The 22,252-nt window shown below is 50.4% G+C and overlaps 4 protein-coding genes across 4 annotated transcripts; 2 read left to right on the top strand and 2 right to left on the bottom strand.

Moving 5' to 3' along the window:
- Positions 1-4,520: 4,520 nt before the first annotated feature.
- ANOM_006394 (velvet factor family protein) lies at positions 4,521-5,976 on the top strand (the record flags this gene model as incomplete). Its single annotated transcript, XM_015551650.1, has 2 exons — positions 4,521-4,939; positions 5,088-5,976. The coding sequence occupies 2 exons, from the start codon at positions 4,521-4,523 to the stop codon at positions 5,974-5,976; spliced, it is 1,308 nt and encodes a 435-aa protein (XP_015407788.1).
- A 571-nt stretch (positions 5,977-6,547) lies between these two features.
- ANOM_006393 (mitochondrial 54S ribosomal bL12m domain-containing protein) lies at positions 6,548-9,534 on the bottom strand (the record flags this gene model as incomplete). The annotated part of the gene is made up of 4 exons (XM_015551649.1): positions 9,219-9,534; positions 8,818-9,068; positions 7,657-8,240; positions 6,548-7,569 (listed from the first exon to the last, which is right to left on the bottom strand). Exons 1-4 carry the CDS (start codon positions 9,444-9,446, stop codon positions 6,548-6,550), a joined length of 2,085 nt encoding a protein of 694 aa, XP_015407793.1. The 5' UTR covers positions 9,447-9,534.
- A 349-nt stretch (positions 9,535-9,883) lies between these two features.
- On the bottom strand, positions 9,884-13,861 carry ANOM_006392 (M48 family metallopeptidase; the record flags this gene model as incomplete). The annotated part of the gene is made up of 12 exons (XM_015551648.1): positions 13,439-13,861; positions 13,078-13,319; positions 12,770-13,010; positions 12,692-12,716; positions 12,600-12,645; positions 12,453-12,516; positions 12,364-12,395; positions 12,231-12,311; positions 12,113-12,137; positions 11,761-11,851; positions 11,265-11,654; positions 9,884-11,160 (listed from the first exon to the last, which is right to left on the bottom strand). Exons 1-12 carry the CDS (start codon positions 13,841-13,843, stop codon positions 9,884-9,886), a joined length of 2,919 nt encoding a protein of 972 aa, XP_015407794.1. The 5' UTR covers positions 13,844-13,861.
- Positions 13,862-18,822: 4,961 nt separating this feature from the next.
- ANOM_006391 (Zn(II)2Cys6 transcription factor) lies at positions 18,823-21,030 on the top strand (the record flags this gene model as incomplete). Its single annotated transcript, XM_015551647.1, has 3 exons — positions 18,823-18,970; positions 19,038-19,238; positions 19,310-21,030. 3 exons carry the CDS (start codon positions 18,823-18,825, stop codon positions 21,028-21,030), a joined length of 2,070 nt encoding a protein of 689 aa, XP_015407791.1.
- Between the last annotated feature and the right edge of the window lie 1,222 nt (positions 21,031-22,252).

Raw genomic sequence — 22,252 nt, 5'->3', positions numbered from 1 at the left:
TAAATCCTAATTGAGTGGAAATTGCCCAGCAGGAAGGAAAGGGCGGAGAAGTCCGAGCTCACATACATATGTCAGCCATACATATAGACTATACATTATCAGTAGGCCGGCGACCTCATACATGCTGTATCACCCTTGCTTCGTCCTTTAAATCCCGAGTGAGCATAGACCTCTGCAAGAACAGGGGGCCCCCACAGCGTTTTGTTGCCCTGTGCTCTGCAGGTGGCGGACAAAGTGGGATTTATAGACTAATGAAGGACTTTACTACCCATGCCTGTGGGTCGGTACGCATGCTAAAGCACCTGAAAACCTGGAAATCAATAGATTTGGTCCTGCAGACCTAAACGTGACGGGACACTCCCGACAAGGAACGGGAGGCTGTATAGCACCTTGGCGGTCCAGTTGCTACATATTGGGCCACGCCCAGGATGTTCTGAGCCTGAAGGTGAATTATGAAATGGCTGAAACCTTTTCGTACCCGATGTATTTACGTGCCTTCTGAACAGGGAATCGGGCACCTCCTTGATGCAGATACAGAACGCCGTCGCCGTGGACTTGCACTCCAGTACATGACCTATGACGTCCATTTGTCCTTAGCCATACCGTCATACCCTGGCACAGCCTTGAGTGACATTGGAGTAAAAGATGGAAAAGGGATGAGTGCACGGAGTCTTCCCCGATCGTCGCGTCATTTTCTCGACACTATTGGTCCCTGGGCTTCCCTGCCTTCACCTAGTGAAAGGCTAACGCGCTCTGCATCGGGGAGCCCCTTCTTATTTGTCTCTTGGTAGGCTAGACAGAATCAGGGCTCCATTACTCGTGCTGGAAGGAGTAAATCCATGCGAAGGAATCTTAGTGCAGCAGATAGTGACTTTGTTTCTTGCAGAGCTTGCTTAAAGGAGAGCACGCAAGGTGTACTATGTACTAGGTATGTACATACAATACAGGATGCGAAGGACTAGAGAACTGGTAGTACTAGCCTGGGAGATCGGCTTGGAAAGTCAGTACTGGAGAGAAGACACCAACGAGCACTATAGTTCAAGGCAATCAGAGGCCCTGTCCCATACAATGGTAGATAAGTCGCTGTGAAAGGGCTAACCCTTACCACCCGTGATCATAAATCCCGACATTCTGGTTCAAGTCACTTGACCACCCAGTGTCTCATTCGGATTCCCTCTTCCTTTGCCTCTGTTTCTACTTACTGATCTACTAGTTTAGTAACCAAGTGGACGCGTCGCCTTGCCGCCATCCCCAACTCTTTTCGGCTTTTGCGATTGGATGGCATCCTTAGCCTGCTTTTTTGGGCTCGGCCCGGTGGGGATGGCTTCATTCTCGTCTGTTAGTCGTCCGTTGGATTCCAACGTTGAGAACGAGACATTTGCCTATTGGTTGCATCCCCACCTCTCCTCGATACTATTTTCAAAACTGTTGACCATGTAAGTAAGCTGATTTATACCTGGTCGTGAAAGCAAGACCTGTCTAACGGTATAAGACGACTACAACACGCCGCCATTCTATGGAGCGGACATTGATGCATATAACGATGCGTTCCTGGCTTGTAGGGACATGGTTTTGCAATTTATAAAGGCTCAATTGTGATTCATCAACAACGTTAGTACGCGCAGGCTGAAGCTATGCTTCTCCGGTCGATCCACTAGTCGTTCTGGGATATCGGTTGCGAAATAGGACCGACGCTATCTTAGTCTGCAGGGATAGGAGGCGTCACACAGACATACGCCCCATCAGTATTCCAGGAATTAAAATATGGCTTGCTGAACATTTTCCTTGCAAGCTATGATGAGTTTACTTTCGCTCGCATCCCACACTCCCACGATCCAATGCCTCTGTGAGAATCAGAAGTTTGGTCGAAAGTATGACACATAACTCGCTATCGCCGGCAAGGCAACCTCACATGCAGTAACTTTCTGGCTAGAAAGGAACGGTTGCAATGCTAATGCACAAGTAGCGCCCCCGTTTTGACCAAGGGCACAGGCAGCCTACACCCACAGGGACTTCTGTACGGAGGAGCCCATAGAGAAACCTCAGCTGAGAACGCATGGCAATGTGGCGGTGACCGCTTTTATGGTCCCCACATCATAAGGATGTTAGCCACAGCGACTAGACCAGGGAAGTGGTCAGATCAGACCACTAAGGAATGAGCAGTGGATTATCGACCATCTTTGCCAAGCCTAAGTATACTGGGGGAGTTTTCCCCCCTACTGGGTAGGTGTTTGCTACCTGGGTGATTATCGCGGAGAATTATATACGCAACCTGAGTAAGTTTTAGTTTACTAACAAAAATGGCCGTCGGCTATTCAGTATTTGTTCATGCCTCGGGCAGGTCCTTGATGTGGGTTGATTTTCAAACCTTGCACTATGTTGAGCTGGGGGAAATAACCATTACCCTGCAAGTTGGGTGACCCAGATGTACCAGGTAATGGGAAGAAGGGTTGTTGTAGTAAATACTTGACAGGTCCTCCGTACACCTGTCCACATTGCGGTCAACAACCCTGCACATCAGTGGACATCGCGGGATCCGCCGTGTTGTCTATGTATTCATATTTTGATTGGACGACTGACATGCCGAATGCTCGGAGAGCCACTGTGGATTCCCAAACTCAACACAGTTGAAGTTTGAACCCTCGGCAAGATTAGGGAGTTCTCTATGAGTGGAAGGCAGAGTCTCTATCTATCGATCGACCTGATTATCTGCTACTTCTTCACCAAGACTGCGGGTCTGATGCTTAGATCCCCACAAATCTGTATATATACTGTTCAAAGATCCAGGTCATTGCACGGTCTGAACGAGCTGCAGTCGCTAGCGGGGCAGCGATCCTGGTAGGTGATTCTCGTAACCATAGAATTGGGTCATTCCATCATGATCGAGATACTTCGGGTCAAGTGGAGCACTTGAGCATATGGCTTCTGTTGGCGTTCGTCGCGATTGATCTACGCCCGTCGCCAGGTCGCCAGATAATTTGAATGGGGATTACTACGCCTGCACTTTCAGCCCAGATTGGATACACTTAATTTCATGATCGCCTGTGCATTTGTGTCCCGGCTCGTTCGGCATCGGCGACAACGTCTTCGTTATCTGAGAACATACAATCCCCAAAGACAAAAAAGACAAAAAAAAAAAAAAAAGATGGGGTGCTGAGAGAGGATGGGCCAGCACAACACTCTACCCTCCTTTGAACCAGGATATTGGACTTATTGCAGACCAAGAATCCCAGACCATGATTGGTCATGTCACAGTCTGTCGGCGTGCTCCTAACTGGGGACAGTCAAATAATGCCTTCTCAACCAGTACATGATCGCCCTGGCCCCGAATTTGGAATCCTATTTACCCACCCACCAACACGGCTCTTGAGTAGTAGCGTCATTGCAAGGGACTAGCGCCGAGAGATGGACATCAAATGTCTCTACTGACTTATATAGTGTCTAAACTGACCGCACTGAGACTTAAAACCATCTGTCATTGGCCCACTTTGTGCTGCTTCATCATTTGCCGACGATTACACCTCTATCGTTATTTTCTTCCATAAAAGCTTCAATTTCTGATAGCGAAGGAGAACTGGGGCCAGAGGGGACCTGTATCGCTGTTCTTATTGTTCCTCTTTTTTTCGCTTTCATTTTATTTATCAACGAACCGGGGGAATTATTTCGGGGATATTCTTAACAGAATCCTGTCAGGCACGCAACGCCACTGCAGGTCAGATTCGCCCGTCAATGCCACACACATACACAGTGGGCACGCACACGTCCTCACAAAAGCATCGCCCAGTCTGACTCTCCATATCGACTATTTCCTCTGCACGGTTACCGATTGGTATAGAATCAGTAAGGGTGGAATATTCTCGGTCCCCAAGGTTGGTACGACCGTTGCGAGTCTTCTGTTCTGTTTTTTTCCAGGACTGAATTGGTCATCAGACGCTCTGTTGCACACACTTAAATTTTTTTGTACATTGGTATTGTCATTCCTAGTGTGAGTTGTACCGACTTTCATCCATTCTGTTTGGACGGTGCTTCGCCCTTTCCTTTTTCCTGGGTTATTTCTTTTTCTTCGGCGTGCCCCTCGTGCAGCTGCCTTGTTGTTCTGCCTTGCAAATTAATTTGGGCTAACTGATGCATGTTACTCGAATCAGCGTTCTTGATAGACTCAAGTTGTCGGCCCCCGGTGGGTAGTCATCCTCACCTCTTTGTTCTTTTGGGACGGAGTTCAGCCCATCGTGTTGTCGGTCCCAAGTCGCAGCTGTGTGTTTGCTGGATCTATGTATATAGCATCTGGCCGTCCCGTTTTGTTTCATCGTCAATCCCTCATCAATTGTCTATGTAAAGACCGGCATTATATCGTCTCTTAGAACGCTTACGATAACAAGGTCGCCATCTTATCTGCTATTCTAACTGATGCCCGCCTTGCAGAAATCGGGAATTAGCCGCCCGACGTTTGCCAATACCAGACGCAAAGTGGAAGGAGAGTATAGGTGATAACCTACCCAACCTTGTATACGCCTGCATAGATGTCGAATACGCCATTACCACAATGGACGCACTCCCTTCCCGACACCCGGTACCCCGATACGGGCACCCGTGTCGGTGACGGTGCAGGAAGAGGATTAGCAGCAACAATTCCAAATCCCGCATATTCGACTCCAGAACCCCCGCGGTTTCTATTTCCAGACAGTCAAGGCTATGATCCTACTGCTAGTACTTCGACTCATCCTAGGTTTGTATTTGAAGGCGCAAGGCGAGATAGTGTGGAGCATCGATATAGTGTCTCCTCAACTGCGAGTGGGCCTCTTGCTCCGTACGCAGTGCAGCGTTTGAGCATCTCAAAAAGTGTTGACTACTATGGGCCGTCAAGTTCCTATCATGAAACATCAAGTCAAGGCCGTGGCTCCATAGGCTCCACGGGGCGGACAAACGACATGGAATCTCTGTAACTCTCCCTTTTCTTAGCCTGCGACTTTCGCTCCTGTTCTTGCATTTGGATCGGTCTGGGCTTGCTCTAGAAGCTAGAAATTTGGTTTCGGAGGGCCTTATGATGCATTCTGTACGATGTTCTAACTCGACCTGATCCGATATAGTTGTTCCTCCACGACGTTTCCAAGCCCCGTCCACTCTGATAAAAGCTCGGCAATGTTCAACACCAACCCTACGCCAAAGTATTCATTGCAGCAACCGCCGCGTCAGACAACGTCCGGCGTACCATTGGGCTTTGAGAACCTGCTTCACCATTCGCCATCACCACCCCCGCGGCGGCCTTCCACAGCTTCCCGCTATCATTTACACATTCGACAGCAACCAATGGCGGCAAGAGCTTGCGGCTTTGGTGATAGAGATCGGCGGCCTGTTGATCCACCACCCATCATCCAATTGCTTCTAACCGACTTCGACCCCGTATCAGATCAAGATAAGGATATCTTGCAAGATCCGAGATTTGCCGTTGGTTGTCTTCTATTCCCTGCGGCGACACCCCCCCAGCAAGGCCCACCAGATAGGGAGAGAGGGGGTACCATCCGTGAAAGTCGCCTTGGATCAACTGCGAGCCCAGGTCAATCAACGCCTTTGCTTTCCGGAAAGGCGTTCATTTCTCCCTTCTATGTTGATGCAGACCCGGACCCTGCGACGGCACCTGCCCACCCGACTAGTGAGGATTACGTGACGCAGAGGACCTCTACAGGACCGGTACGAATGAAACAACCGGCGGCATTTTTCATATTCTCAGACCTTTCCATCCACGCAGCTGGGGAGTATCGGCTACAATTTCGGCTCATGAACTGGGGCCACGTGGAGGATACCGGTCAGCCTATGCCTATCCTCGCGGAGGCGTGGTCGGAGCCATTCCGCGTTTTCCCAGCTAAGGACTTCCCCGGGATGCAAGACTCATCGCCGCTCGCGGAGGGACTCAAGGAGCTCGGGTTTACCGAACTAAAAACAAGGGGCAAGGGCAAGGGCAAGGGAAGGAAGCGTTGACGTTATCAAGGGTCATTTCATGAGTGAACAGTACGTCTATGGGCCAATTTCCCAGCGTTGCGATATCTCAGAACACCGCCACTCCGGTAGTATGCCTGTTTCTAAGATAATCAACTTTACGATTTTAATGAAGCCTTACGAAAAAAACGCCTTTCGAAGCAGATGAACTTGATTACGACTCCACACTGTATGAATGACCCGTTGTAGTGCTAAAATACAAACCTACAGCAGACCTGAGACCAAGAACCCTACGCATGTATCCAGGTCCATCTTTGGGGGAGCAAGTTCATGCACTTGTAGTGTACTTTGTATAGCAATAAACGTCCCTCGAGGAGATATTGCACCCGTATTCCTCCTATTTCTGGCGCAGACTAATAAATAGCTGGCCAGCTTGGTTTCAAACATTTTGTGATATAATACAATCATAGCAAATGACCAAGTGTCTATACCCAAATGGCCATCGGGCATAGCGAATAGATATTGTTGTACAGCGTATAGCACACGGGTATCAACCAAACACAATAAACAAACCACCACCCTTCAGCGGTCCATCCAGATAGAGACAGCTCTATCAAAGATCGAGCAGCTGAAGCGGCACCTCGGGCCGGAACGTCTCATCCCGCCAGACCTTCAGAAGCTCATCCTGAGACGTCGGCATAAACTCCTTCGCATCGGCAGTCCGCGAGGACCAGAAGAGCTCCCACGCCGCTTCATAATTCCCATCCTCACGCTCAATGATAGCGAGCAGCAACGCGGCCCTCGAGTTCCCATGCTTCACCGCCAGCTCGTACCAATCCATCGCCAACTTCCGATACTCAACATGCGACTTGACGTCCGCAGAAAGGAACCAGAAGAACCTACCCAGCGCGCCGGGCTTCCTCTCCTCCACCGGCTTGGCCGGATCAACCGTCCTCGACGCTCTCGGTATCGCCTTCGCGTTCTCCCCCTCCGACACCTTCACCCCCCGCCGAGGAAACCACCCCTTCGACGTGAGATAGTAGAAATTCGCCAGCTTCAGACAAGCCATCGCATCCCCCGAGCTCGCCGCCTTGCTCATCCCCTCCTCATACCCCTCCAGATCCATCTCGCGCATCAACAAACTCGCATAATCCTGCAACGCCCGCGGATCCTCAAACTCCAGCGCCGCGCTCCGCATCACCTCATCCGCCCCCATCGCATCCCCCGTCCGCTCCTTCAACCACGCATACACCCGCCACGGCGTCTCCATAACCTCCGAGATCAAGTACGACTGCTCCGCCCCGCGCGGCGCGCTCTTGGCCGGCTGAATCCGCGCCAGCACCGCCTCCATCAGCTCCAGCGCCTGGGTATACTTCCCCCGACGGCCCTGCACCTGCGCCAGCAGCTGCAGCGCGCGGGGATCGTTGCTCGTGCGGCCGAGTTCCTCCAGCCGATCGATAACAGCCGTCTGCCGCACCTCCGTGCCCCGTCGTTCTGTGATGGTGAGATACCGCGCCGTCTGGTATAGCACGGGCACGCGCGCCCCGGCCAGACTGCACGCCGCCAGCACCCATTCCTTGAATCCCATGTCGCTTGTCCCGATGTGGTAGCCTATCCTAAAGACCTCATCTACATCTGCATTTCCCCCCCGGTGTAACATGTTAGCTCCAATCCCTCTCTAGATCCTTTATACAACCATAAGAGTGAAAGTAACAATCTCACCATCCGAGATCCGTAACACAAGCTGCCCCGCCGGCGGATGCATATACGCCGTATTAAACAGCTCCCTCGCGATGCGCACGAACGTAGCATGGTCGACCGTGACGCCGCCATATCGCCGCGCTTCCTGGTGCAGGGTCTGCGACGCGAAATCGAGGAACCGGAGCCGCTGCGCCAAGTCGCCCTGTGCTGGGGTCTTGAGGAGCCCGTCTTCGGTGTAGGTGTTTGTTGCTCGTGGCTGTTGCGGCCGTTTCTGGGCTGCTTCGGCGCGGCGCACCGAGGGGGAGCGCGCGGCGGAGGGTTGGGGGGTGCTGTGGAATTGCCGTTGGCTGAGTGGTGTTCTTGTGGGTTGAGTTTGGGGGGTATGTTGGTTATATTGGGTATGGTGGTGGTAGGGGAGGCGAGGGAGGAGGCGTGGCATTTTCGGAGGGGTCTTGTGAGGGACATTTTTGGGGAGTTGTTTGGGGAGGAGGTTGAGGTGGTTGTTTGTTGGAGGTTTGGGGCGGAGAGATTTGTGTCTTGGTGGAGCGGAGCTGGGTGCTTGACTGCACTGCACACTTTGGCTGGATGTGCAACTGGAGTGGATACTGTATTGGATTTAGATATGGATATGGATCTATTTTATTCATTTGGAAGTGATCTTGATTCGCCTGCAATTCGACCTCTACGCATCTTCTATCAACTAAAGCTAAGAAACCATGATTAACTTCATAATACTAAAACAGCATATCTATCGTCCATCCGCCTGGAAAAGCGCAATAGACAGCAGAAGAGTTGAACAGACACAGATCGTTCGTCCATCAGGGATCCAAATTGTCCAAATCAAGAGATGATAATGTACATTTGCCGCCGTTTTCCCGCTTTCCGGTTATATCAGAAACAGTTCCAAGAGATATACGACGGAGAAAAGAAAACACTAAAAACACAGTAATAAGTGGTGAGAGACAAAACTCCAGCTCGATGATGCAGTCCCAATCACAACGTCCCGGCCGTCCTGATCCCCGTCGCCCCGTTCGCCAGAGCCAGGGAAAGAGGGCAAGTTCAACCAGGTATAAATCCAATTCATCGACATTATTAATCCCCCATTTTTTACTCCATGATGGCCTTGGCACCGACGGCCTTGAGCGTCTCGATGATCTTTCGGCGTCCTCCTTGGGCACGGACTCCTTCAGGACCTTGGGCACGGATTCGACGAACTTCTTGCTGTCAACCAGGGACAGGCCGAGGAGAGACTTGATCTCCTTGATGACCTTGGCCTTGGAGGCGGCGTCGATGGACTCGAGTTTCAGGTTGAAGAGGGTCTTCTCCTGGGCGGCAGGAGCAGCCTCTTCCTCCTCAGCGGGAGCGGCGGCGGGAGCAGCACCGCCGGCCATGGCGAAACCGCCAACGGGGAGGTCGGGGATGTTGAGGCGGGACTGCAGTGGAAACAGTGACATCAGCATGGTATATTCAAATCAATTGATCCTATTAAGGTGTCCCATCTGCCCCGTGGAGGTGCACGCGAGCAAAAACATTGCACCACATCGGTTTGCGATATGCGGAAAGAAACAAACAATGAAACGAACCTTGAGGGTGGCCACGAGGTCGGCGGTCTCCAGAAGCGTCAATGTGCTGATCTGGTCAACAATCTGGCTAATCTTAGGGTTGACAGGGGCAGCAGCCTCCGCCTCGGTGGACTGCCATCTCCGTGTCCGCTGAGACAGATATGTCGAGGAAGAGAGGCGCAACGAAGCGGCGGATGGGCGGACGATCTGCCTGCAGCAGCGGGCGGCGACCTGCGAAGAAATGGACATGATGGCTGTGAAAGGATGTGACCGGGGAGAAGACGGACGAGCGTAGAGGAGATGGAGAGAATCAGGCGCTGCTCAATCAAACCGAACCAGAGAGCTATCCGAAAGTCTTGAACTGAAAAAGAAAGTCAAGTTTCGGTCCGGAAAATCCAGGTCTCGGTCACGTGAGTCGTCCTCCGATGCGCCGGAACGCTTCAGCAGTCAACATCAGCCACAACAGCTTCTGGTCAACACGTTGCAAGTACACTGGCAGTAACATAATTACAATTCGTACTACGGATGATAGGAATAATATAGTCAAACGTGAATTATACATAGTAGCCAGTATTACCTCTACTCACAACACGCTTATGTCAAATCCTTGATCAATGGACTTTTCATGATATCGTATCTATCACATTCCTATTTTAACCCCCAATTAAATATGTAATGCTTCATGTTTAATCCTCATCCCAGTTGGCGTTGGGGCCTGGCGGCTTGGGACCACCGGCTTGACGGGCAACGATGATCTGGTCGACACTGAGGACTGTCCGCGCGGACTCACTGGCCAGGCGAATAGCCCAGCTCTTGGAAGCCAACAGGTCGAGAATACCCTCCTCAACGGTGTCCAGAGTACCGGCCGAGGTCGACGATTCCAGATCAACACCGGTGGTCCAGTATGGCTCCTCTTCCTCAGAGCTACCCGACTCCTCTTCTGACGAAGCTTCGGCACCAGTGCTGGTGCGGTGGTGGGCTGTGTACAGGCGAGAAAGAACCTCGGTGGCATCGAGACCAGCAGACTCCGCAAGGGTGCGGGGGATGACCTCGAAAGCCTCGGCGTACTTACGAATGGCATGCTGAGGCAATCCTGGGGTCCGATCGGCGAATGCAGAAATCTTCTCCACGAGCTGGATTTCAGTAGCGCCTGCGCCGGGAACCAGACGGGGGTCCTTGGTGATGGCCTTGACCGCGTTCACACCATCGTCGATGGCGCGCTCGACATCGTCCAAGTGGTTTTGTGTCGCTCCACGCAAAACGATGGTAGCTGTGCGGGTCACGGCGTTGGCCTCCTCTTGACGGAAGACGGTCACACGGTCACCGCCGATTTCGGTGGTCTCAACGACATCAATGCTACCCATTTCGTCGGGCATAGGGGCTCCCAGACGGGCAAGAGGGGTAGCGCCGACGACACGGCAAAGTCTGCGGAGTTCGAACTTGGAGAGGATCTTGATCACGAGGATGTTGAAGCGGTTGAGGTAGTGCATGGCCAGGTCACCAACGGAGGAACCGGCCACAACGACACGAACACCGGAGTCATAGAGTTCCTTGATGGCGGTCTCGAGGCGTTCCTCCTCACCCTTGGTGAAGTTGAGCATCTCATCCGCGCTCTTCAACAGCACAGTGCCCTTGGTTTCGGTTTGAGAGATGTCGATGGGGCAGCTGAACACGCCGACCTTGGCCTTGGAAGCCTTCTTGATGGTGCCATCGGGTTCCCTGCCAAGGACCATTCCCTTCACCACACGAGACTGTTCCAAGCTACCACCCATGATCTTCACCACACGAACGTTGTCGACGTTGAAGTTAACGGGGTTCTTAGGCAGGACGGCGAGCACGGCTTCTGCAACCAACGCGGCCAAGGTATCCTCCGTTCCGGACTGCTTGCTAGCGACGACTGTACGAAGAGCCTTGCTGAGCTCTTCCTGAGAGCGCAGTTCCTTCAGGCGATCGACTTCGAGGTCTGCGCATGCGACAATCGATCAGTATTTTAACTTCAAAAGGAGGCCGCAACCAACGCTAGCCCCTGAGAGAGCGATGAGCCATCGGAGACGCGGACACACCCACCTTCTAGCACCTTGAGGGCAAAATTCTGTGCCTTCTCATAACCCTGGACGATGTCGCTCGTCTTCAATCCCAAACGGAGCAATTCCTCAGCCTTCTTCAACAGTTCTCCGGCCAGGATGATGACCAGGTTGGTACCGTCACCCATCTCCACGTCCTGCTGCTGACTGGCCATGACAAGTAGCTTGGCGGCAGGATGTACGACATCCAGCTCCCGCAGAATGGTAGCGGCATCGGAAGTAAGAACCATCTTCTGCAGGTGGTTGATGACGATCTTGTTGCGGCCATAAGGACCAAGCGACGTTTGGACGGTCTGCGAGATAGCCTGGCAGGCTTCGATGTTACGGATAACGGCGCCATCTTCGGCATCGTGGCTGCAGATTCCAGAATTAGCTATCTCGCAACGTACGGCCCAGGCTGACTCCCCTCAAGTTCCCCGACTGGAGTCTTGGTTTCAGAGGATATCGGGCGGAACATTCCACAAGTGGGCTTCGCTTACCTCTGATAGCCAGGCTTGAAAAGCCCGGCCTGGGAGGGACCAGGCATAGACAACGACATAATGACAAAAGACTTCCTCTCAAGTTATGCACCTAAAGAAAGAGGAAGATGATAATTAGATCAGCCACAACGCTGTCCTGAAGCTGTCTCTGGGAATTTTTGACGGAGAGCTTGGAGACGGTCTGGCGGCGGATGTTTGTTTGGTTTGCACGCGGAGGGGCTCCCCTAGGGCATTTCCCTTTTGGGCCACTGACTAATGTTGTGATACATTGCATACAATGGTTGGAGATGGGAATTGGTCGTTATATTCATTGTACAGGGTCTTGAGTCCTACTAATTTACAAAAAGATTACCTGGGACTGAGGCATCCACATCCACCTACAGAAGAGCTGTCACCAGCGGTCATGATAAGCAGCTTGTCGGAATCCTGGCACTTAACATCAGAATATCATTAGCCATTCTGCACCGTACAATGAAGAGGATAGGATCTTACTGAAGCCTCCAATGGCATGGCACCCACTATCTTCATACGCTGCTTCCGCTTTGATGGACCTAGCGTCGAGTTAGAACATTCCAGTCGTAATAGTACTTGCGGCACCCTTACCATTCACGGATCGCCTCCATACGGTTATAACTCTTTCATCACATCAGCAAATGCTCGCAAGATCAGCTCTAGCTCCAGTGAATGCTTACCGAGGGATGCGTTGACAGAAATTGTGGTGGTGCTCCCTTCTCAGCTTCCTGCATGCGTGCCCATCTGAGAGGTTGTTAGTTTATCAATACAAGCAATGGTATTGATTGCATAGGACTCGTAAATCTGGAGGACTACTTGTAACTCACAATTCGACTGCGGCCTCGTGGTTGAAACACGCTTTCGACATCATCACTACGATAGATTAGCTGTGTAACCAGCGGTAGACCAACGAACATACTTAACCCGATCTCATCCGCTTCAGCCTATTAGGTGATTAGTTGAGTGACCTTCCAACTGATGGCTATGCCAGACTTACCTCCTGGGTTCGTGAGTTTGGCAGGCTATAGGCAAGGTTCATAAACAATGAAGGAAGTTGGCCAGAGATGTCAAACAGCAGTGAGACCAGGAAGGCAGCTCCCATGGTAATAAAGCTATTGCTCATGCGCTCCGCGGGGTGATGGGCCACCACATGGGCAATTTCATGCCCTAGCACGGCTGCTAAGCCGTCCTCATCTTTGCATATAGGTAAGATACCGGTATAGACAAACACTTTTCCACTGAGCTTTCGTTTAGTATATGGACAGCAAGTATAACATAAGAGATAGCAAAGCAGGAGGTCCTCACCCAGGAAGAACAAAGGCGTTCAGCATGCTGTCGTCCTTTATGACATGGACCTTCCAGTCTGCGCCTTCAATCGGCGCCTGCGGGATCAAGCGCTGAAGAACACGATCCACCTGTATGGTGAGCGGGTGATACTCGGGCAGAATGCTTCCACGGTTTTCGTTCAAGACTTCCTGATAGCTCTGTCTACCCATCTCGAGTTCCCGTTGCGCGGAGACGCAGTTGAACCGTCGACGACCAGTCATCTAGGCGAGAGGCATCAGTACCGGTACAAAACAAAGTGTCGGCCATTTTTGCGTCCTGCGCGATGCCGACTCCACTGGTGCAGCTGTCGGTCGCATGGCGTCAACAATCGGAGACGCACCTCTACCGTGTCGGTGTTATATATGTAGAACCCACTAATCCCCAGCCCTATTATGACAAAGTGGTGTGGTTTGGCATCCTTGATCAAGCGAATGAAGAGCGGCTCGCGCCTCGGGTCATTGAATCGCCGATACTGGTTTCCTCCATACTGGTACCCTCGCTTTGTGGAGGTAGAGAATGGTCGGCCGCGGAACGAACTGGATGAGCGTTGGAAGGTCTGAGAGAAGGACGTTGAGCAACCGGGACGGCTACGGGGTAAGAGGCATGTCGAGATGGATCGAGGAAGAGGGAGCGGCGTGGACTTGGAGGTAGAAGGTGGAATGCGACGGAAGAGCGAGGAAGATGACGCGGTGGATAACCGGGGAAAGCTTTGTAGAAAAGTATTTCTCATTGGTAGGCGTAACATCTTAGGCCGTTTTGCATTCTAAACTGAGGGAACTCCGTGATCGAAAAGAAAAAAGCGAATTTATTGTCCAACACGGCGGAGTAGCGGGCTGAAGCTATTCCAGTTGGGCCCGACAGATCAGTGGATCCCTGGGTCTTCTTGTGTCGCACGGCCAATCAGCGCGGCACCATTTACACCTCAACATCAAAACAAGGGAAATAGTAAATAGTCGTAGCTATATGCAGGGGATTATACAAACAAACCTCTTTTCAGTAGATCAATATTATGACCATGAGCTCTACAAATCAGTCAATGATTATCACAGTGACTTCATTTATGCTCCGCGCATTCGCCTCAAGGTAGAATTATGAATATATATATTCTCTTCAGGTTATTATTGAACTTCATCCCCCCCTCCATTTTTCTTATTCTTTTTTTTATTTTGGCTGGTGCGATAGATATGTTGATAGCTTCTATTTGGAAGGTGTACTATATATCTAGAAAATTACCATTCCTCCTACGTCTATACAGTCATTTATGAGCTCTCAAATATTTCAAAATCCCGGTCAAGATATCACAAGAGTATAGCCCTAACTGTAGTTTAACCGCAGAATCTTCAAGATTAAAAGTGCCACACGTCCTAACTCGAGGATAGACACCTTATTAGTACTTCCAGAATTATCAAAAGAATTATCCACTGTGCCAAACTGTGTAACTAATAAGTATTCCACGGCAACCCAAGTGCTTCTCAAACTTTAAGCACGGATGTCTAGACGAGTCCATTCCCAACTAAACCAAAAGATCACAATACCCAGACTCTAGGTCTGATATCGTCTGCACCTTATATAGCTATATGCCATGAGCCTGGCGCCCTGTCAGCCACCGTGACACAATATCATTAAGTCAACACAAGGTAACATACAGGCTCCAAGACAAGTCCACCGCACAATGCTTTGTATTATTAACAGTGCACCGAAATGCGTTATACAAGACAGGGGGTTTTAAAATTGTACAATGATTCCTTTATCATGGTGGGCAGTTGTTCTCATGAGCTCTTGCCTTGTGCTGGGGCAACGATGCAGGATTAGCGATTATGAGAACCAACGGAAGCCATTAGTTGACTCTAAGAAACGAGGCTGCACCTACTTATCAAGGGTAACATGACTATACTACTCAGGTAGTGTCCTGCTCAACTTATGGGAACTAACATATCTGCATCTCAATCAACAAGCAAGCACAATATCAGTCTAGCTTCGTGTACTCCCAACACTACCATTTGAGTATGCCTCAAGCCACGCATTATACCCGCAGCGTTGCAGATTTGTTGAGCGCAGTTTGCTGAAATGTGATGATGGCGCTATACACCGACATGTCCACGGCAGCATGCAATATCCCAACAAAAACCTGGGCAATACGTCCCACATTAATTTTAGAAGTAAGGCTTCATTCAAAAGCCACCTATTCATGGGCTTATGGCTCAACCACACAATTTCCTTATTTAGTACGCTAAGTTGGTATGCTAAGGCGATGAAAGTGGATTCATACTATTGCTTCAGAAACGACGCTCAACATGACCTCCTATCCAATGGTCCGGTACTCGCTCAAAGAGCATGAAACAAACTATTCCAGAAGCCCTATTCGAGAACTTAATCTGAGTTGGGCACTGTAAGCGCCGCTATTCTGGGAACAGTGGCTAGACCTAGAGCCGCAGTGACGCTCAACACTGCACAGGCATCTAGAACACAGTCAACTGGAGCCAATAAACCATGTACTTGAAACGACCAGTGTATGAAATCTAGCTACGGGTCTACGGAGATAAGGTAGCGGCTCAGCCGCTTTCAATGGTTCAATGTGACTCAATCAATAGCCGCCTACAAGCACAGGAATCGTTTCGCCGTGCTCACTCTGTATGGGCAAAGGTGAATCTCGTCGAACAGGTTCAGCGGCTACATCTAGGCAGATGCCATGCAGGTCCTGTTGGACATGGACCTTGCCTGCTTGCGTTACTGTCTAGGAACATGGATCTGTTTCCTGGATCACGCTGATCGATACGCCGGGCTGCGACGTGACATGATGGAAAGGAACCAGCCGTCAAACAAGCGCCGTGGGATCCGGCGGTTGCAATTGAAATGCCCCATTCTGATTGCGCTGTACCTGCACTCGATCGAGATAAAAATACCTGCGTTGAGATCTCTGGTGGACTGGAGCACAGCGTTACGGTGCCGTCCGTTATTGATCGACCCCGCATGTTAGACCCGATGGACGAACACTAAATCGCCATTCTCGGAGACTGGTAATTTCTATTAATAAGTAGACTCATAATTTGTCATGGACGAGCCCAAGGCAAGTAATTAGGCTCGCTCGGACGTTTGGTGGGTGTGCACTACAGATAGTAGAGGCGATGCCGTGTGCGCCCATCACGTCGGCAATGTCTTCTTTCTGTGCAAGAGTAGGACTATGTACAGCATATTACATGTGCTACCGAGCTACAAACATGCATACAATTGTAGTTTTGTGCATTATTCAGTGACGGCTGCATAGCTTCCCTCGGCCGTGTTCCAGGATTTAGTTACAGACCGGAAACGAATAATGCGGGTGAGGAGAAAAGAAAGAGACAAAGAAGAAGAAACGAACTATTGAAAATTGTGTCTTCGCATTGAGATCTCGAAATAGCCACGAAAGTGACTTGAACTCCACCGCTGTTGTAAATTGTGGCATGTCACTATGCACATCCATATCACAGTTTCTGCTTGTGCTTCTTGACCAGGGTGTCTGCAGATTGACCTCACATTCGGAGAATGTGATTGGTGAACCGTTTAATTACGGCTACTAAATGAATACTAATTGTTAGCGTGCAGCTGCAGGAATGTGATAAGGTCCGGCAGAAGCGTTGTGACGACTTCCAGCCTTGTCAGCACCCTGTCCGCATTTAGGGTCGCCAGGGTCACGTTGCAGAGATGACTGGAGATATTTTGTCCTATACTAGAAAAATCAAAATGAAAAAAAAAATCAAAGAAAAAGATAACCAAATCCTGTGAGGCAACAAGTAACCACGGATGGCTCGCGAACAGAATTGATATCGTCAACATCGCGCACATGAGTCAATGGTGTCCGAGAATTAAGGCGGATTTGTTGCCGGCGTGACAAGTGTGACTGGAGGATCGAAGTTGCAGAATTGACCAAAGCTAATGTGAGCTTCCAGGTCGAATCATCCCGAGTGGGGAAAATCCGGTGGCTGCCAGATCCTGCTGAATGAGGGGAAAAGGATCATGGGAACGCAAGGTTAGCGGCCAATGCACGGGATGGGAAGAATTAGGATTAGTTGGCGCCGAACAGAGCTAATTATGGCACCTTGACGGAGAGTGATATTAATAGTAAAAGCGCTTCAGAGGGAGGAATTATGGCGGATTGTCCAGAAGACGGGCGGCTAAATGATACTAATTAAGATGCTATCACATCTTGGCGCAAAGTCTGTCGGGGTCGCACGGGGCACTTGGTGGTTCTCCACTCACTGACGGTTGGCTGCGGATTTCCCGTTCTGCATGGGCAGTATTAGCCGGCCATCGAATCACCGCGGCAAGAGGGAAGCTTGGCTCACCCCACTATATTAGCGTTCGACACTAATGCTGTATCAATCAACAATCAACTACCAGTACTAGACTCCATGCGGAATTTGCCTGGTCGAGCAATTCAAGAACCCCGCAAAGCTTCCGTGAGACGTCCGAGTACCACATCGACACTGGATTGGTGCCAGCTTTGATGAATGGCGTTTTCTATGTACATTTGGTGTTACTTTTGGCCAAATCTCTTTGGGCATAGTCCGTCCTCGTTTTCGTACTGGTAAGGTCACACCCGTGCCATCGACAGCCTATGGAGAAATGATAGACTCGCTTCGTGTAGCCGTTACTCTGGTCTAGCATGTACACGGTATGAATTCGGATCATGTGGGGATTTAGTTCGTAGACACCTGCCCAATGGGGGCAAATTGTGGTAACTCCAACTAAATTGATCGCTATTTGGGTCCACTATTGGATGGTCTCTTGGTGATTTCCGATATCAGGCCATGAACGGCGGGTTGCCTTTTCATTAAACCCTTAATACCTTCTCTATAGACCGTTGGACTCGGTGGTAACTGCGGGTAAGCGGAAAATAGCAGACCAGAGCTTAAGAATCGGGCGTAGGATCTGGTAAGCGAGGGCGTCCAAATCTCTGGCTATGTCCCCAGGCTCATTGGTAGTATGATCCTGGGGATGTTGTACGGTACCTTGGATGTGCAAATGGAAAGTAGAAAAATCAAATAAAAAAAATAAAATGAAAAAAAAACCCTATCGTAGGACGAATACCACTTAATTCCAGGGATAAACTCGGGCAGATACATTGCGATAGATCCAAACCCAATCAATTTCCCAGCCGCCGATATTGACGAGAAGAAAGTGTCCAATGATACTGGATCACGACCTGCATGGGCGCTAACAAGAAAGGTAAAAAGATTCCAAAATTATCCAAAATTAGTCTGGTTCCTTGCTCGTGCAGGTTGTCGAGACCCCTGCTAGTGGCAGCCGCCAGGGTTCCGTCCTGCGATCATCCCCCCAATCCGCTATCTTTGACGCTGCATCCCACCGCCGCGTTTCCCACCCGATGCTGCTCACTTGCATCCGACGATCTGAGGTCCAAAATAGAAACATCATGGCCTGTCAGTCGGGAAACCTTGGTTTTAAAGCTTCGTCTATCCCGCCGTCATGGCGTTTTTCGGTTCACTGTCTCGCACACTAGTTCTCTGTCGCCGCATCCTTTGCAACCGCGCCTTTCCTTTTCTTCTTATACTTAATTAGATAGCAAAGGCTGCTGGTTCAGCTTTGCGATTGCCCCACGATACCCCATAAATATACCCGCAAGAGCTCGTCAGGCCACTGAAAACCGGTCCCTTCCCCAGCCTATCGCAATTTATATCAGAGTGCACGGACGATCTTGCAATACCATCCCTCGACTCACTCGTCAAAATGCCGTTGACCTCGAGGAAGAAGACCACTCTGATTACACCGGCGAACAAAGCCGCCACAGACTCCGCTCAGTCCTCGTCCAGTGAAGGCCCTTCCACACGGACCACGGGAAAGACAAACAACAAGTCGCACAAGAGATCTCGCTCTGGTAGGTCCAAGCTGAAGACCGGTCAACTAGTATCTAGGTTTTAATGGAATCTGTGTGGTCTCTGTAGGCTGTTTTACCTGCCGCCTGCGCCGAAAGAAGTGCGATGAGCAACACCCATCCTGTGGTGCCTGCATTAATCTTTGTGTGAAATGCGAGTACAAGCGCCCCATTTGGTGGGGTAGCCCAGAGCAAAGGCGAGACCAGAAGGAGCGCATCAAGAACAAGATTAAGCAGACGAAGATGAATGAACGCAATGGAACCCTAACTGGTGAGTTGAGAGCTAACCCCCTGCCTTCTGGTCCTTCACCTCACCTACTAACCCTTCGTGACCATGTACAGTAGATCAATCTGGCCGCAGCCGCAGCCTGGCTGTGACATCGCCAACAACGCCTGAAATTGAATTTAATCGTCCCATCTTTGCAGAGCAACAGGACATCTTCGCGTCGCATCTGACAACACCTGCCATGACCCAGCCGATATACGAGCCCTGCCCAGGATTCGAGATTGACGTCAAGACAGAAAGACAAACATTTGTCAATGATGTTCCCTTGCGACATGACTCCATGAGCTCAACGTTCAGTACCTTTGCGCCGCCCCAATTAAACGCGACGCTACCAACGTTCCCCCAAGAAGAGTGGCTCCCCAACGAGTACTTCCCACAGGCCCCAGCACTCCCTGGCATCGATCCAGCGCTTTGTGACCAGAGCATCCAGCAGACCTACGCCATCTTGCAGTCGAATATCCCTGTGAGCGACCACGACCGCCCCCTGCTAGACCACTTTATCAACAACGTCTTGCGCATTATTTTTCCCATATTAGAGGCACATCAGCGCGGGCACTTACGAGCACAAGCTATCCTACAAGCCCTCGAGACCAATAAGACCTACCTTCACTGCTGTCTCAGTGTGGCCGCCATCCATCTCAAGACAACGGAAGGGTTAGTTGGAGAACAGATCGATCACGACATCATGCGACACCGTTTTGAAGCGGTTTCCCAATTGTGTCTCGCCCTGGGTGAAGACACTAAGCACGAGGAGATTCTGGATGCAACATTAGCCATGATATTTTTCCATTGCTCCGTAGGTCCGGCGGACGACTACCTTCCCGATATCCCCTGGTACGATCACTTCCAAGCGGCATCAAATTTGGTGAGCCGGCTCGGTCTGTCAACCATCATCCCCCCATGTGGCAACCCATACATGCTTCCCCCCTTTAGTATGACATTGACATCGTGGATTGATATCCTTGGCTCCGCTATGCATGGCAGAACCCCCGAGTTCGCTCACACTTACCGCTCCAAGCACCTGAGTGGCACGTCCTTGGGCTTGCGGGAGCTGATGGGTTGCGACGACCGTGTAATGTATTTGATCTCCGAGATCGCGTGCCTGGATGCGCTGAAGAAGGAAGGACGAGTTGACGCCATGGCGGTTTGCTCCCATGTTTCGGCCTTGGGAAGACAACTAGAATTTACCGAACCTGCGGACCAGACGCTCGAAAGCCCCTATACCCCGACGGGAGTCCTTCGCCCCGATATCTTGACCAAGAACATGACGGCAGTCTTCCGAATCGCAGCGCGAATCTACCTCTGCAGCCTGGTTCCGGGATTCGATCGAACTCAACCAAGCAATATAAACCTAGTCCAAGCCGTCGCGAACACCCTGCAGTATATTCCGGCCGGTCAGAATGGATATGATCGCTCTCTCGTATGGCCACTTCTTGTTACTGGAGCCTTCTCGCAACCAAACAGCCAGTTCAGGGCCATTTTGGCTGATCGGTGCGCTGCCCTGGGACACCATGCCGACCTTGGAAGTTTTGGCCGTATGTACCGCGTATTGCAGGAAGTGTGGCGAGTTACCGATGACCCCCTCGACACCTTCTGCAATGTGGAAGAGACCCCGGTGGAGTCTTCCCCAGAGAGCTCGAGCCAGGCCATCAAGCTGGAGGCACCCGAGTCCCCCGAACAGACTTGTACCGACTGGACGGTGAAAGAGATCAAGAGACCGCAGATTCATTGGCGCGAAGTTTTACAACAAAATGGGTGGAACTACCTTCTGATTTAGATTACTTAGATACCCTCTCTCTCCATGGGATTGCATCTCATGACGTTTACGCGTCCCTTGAAGGGACCCATTCAAGCGGGCTTGAATATGCGACCAACTCGGAGATCTCGAGAGTCATAATCTGCGCCAAGGGGATATATCCATGAATGCAAACTCGAGTGATGACTGGATATCATCATTCCCGAGCCTAGCGCTCCGCCGTGTTTGCCTTCCGGAAACGTCCATATATCCTAGACTGTGTCAGCTTGGTGTCGGCTCTTGGATCTGTGTATCCATTCTTTATATATTATTGGCTCTGTTTCACTGCTGGCCAGGGAAATCACGACACGAAAGGCTATGAGGAAGCATTGGATTTGTGGCGATAGTTGCAGAGGCGCGGACAGTCATACCCCCCACATGGTGTTTTCGGCGTTTTGGAGTGGATTGGCCATTTCTTGGGACTATACCTGTTTATTAAAAAAACCATACTATGTGCTGTTGGCATTCTGTCTATTTATGCATTGTGATTTGAATTGATTCAATGGACTGTAATCAGTGGATACATTCGTGCTCTGCATTATGGGCTATGTAACACCATATACTTTTTTTTACAATTGAATCCTGTTCGGTCTTAAAAGATTAACCGGTTGATTCAGAAAAATTCTCTGTCTATATCCTATTGAGACAACCTAATGGATATATCTTAACTTGCACTGTTTCTTTTTAGTTCTTTCCCATTTTTCTCTTTCTTCACCGAAGAATATAAAGCTAATATATCCAGCTCGACGGGGTCGTCTCGCCAGGCCCGCAAGCCGACAGTACGCTTCCGGGGTGCCGATCAGTCGTCACTCTGTCTATATTGTCGTATAGAGCAGTATCCGAGCTCTCAAAGTAAGACCACTTAGTAGCAGCGGCAATCATACTCACTGGTATGTGCTGGAGGCATATTGGTAGTTCAGTCAATTGGGTATAAAGAAGCACTCCGCCTTGGACTTTAGTATACACGCCGGTGCCTGAATAGATATTGATAAGCCACGAAAGCTTTCTCGCCTGTCGGCTGCCAGTGAAAGTGTAGTGGTTTGAGAATGCGGTGATCCACTTTCGCCCGTTTATCTCAACGATAACTGGAGGGCTAACAGGAATCTGTGTCTTGCGTACGTTCCATTCGCTTCAAAATCGTTGATCAGGCCTGGTGCATTGGTATTGTCTGCTGGTAATACATGTTGCACTGCAAAAGTAGCAG

Source organism: Aspergillus nomiae (assembly GCF_001204775.2).
Source record: "Aspergillus nomiae NRRL 13137 chromosome Unknown contig00100, whole genome shotgun sequence".
NCBI classification, from domain to species: domain Eukaryota; kingdom Fungi; phylum Ascomycota; class Eurotiomycetes; order Eurotiales; family Aspergillaceae; genus Aspergillus; species Aspergillus nomiae.
The sequence above is the reverse complement of the archived record's forward strand: the minus strand, read 5'-3'. Positions and strand labels throughout refer to the sequence as shown.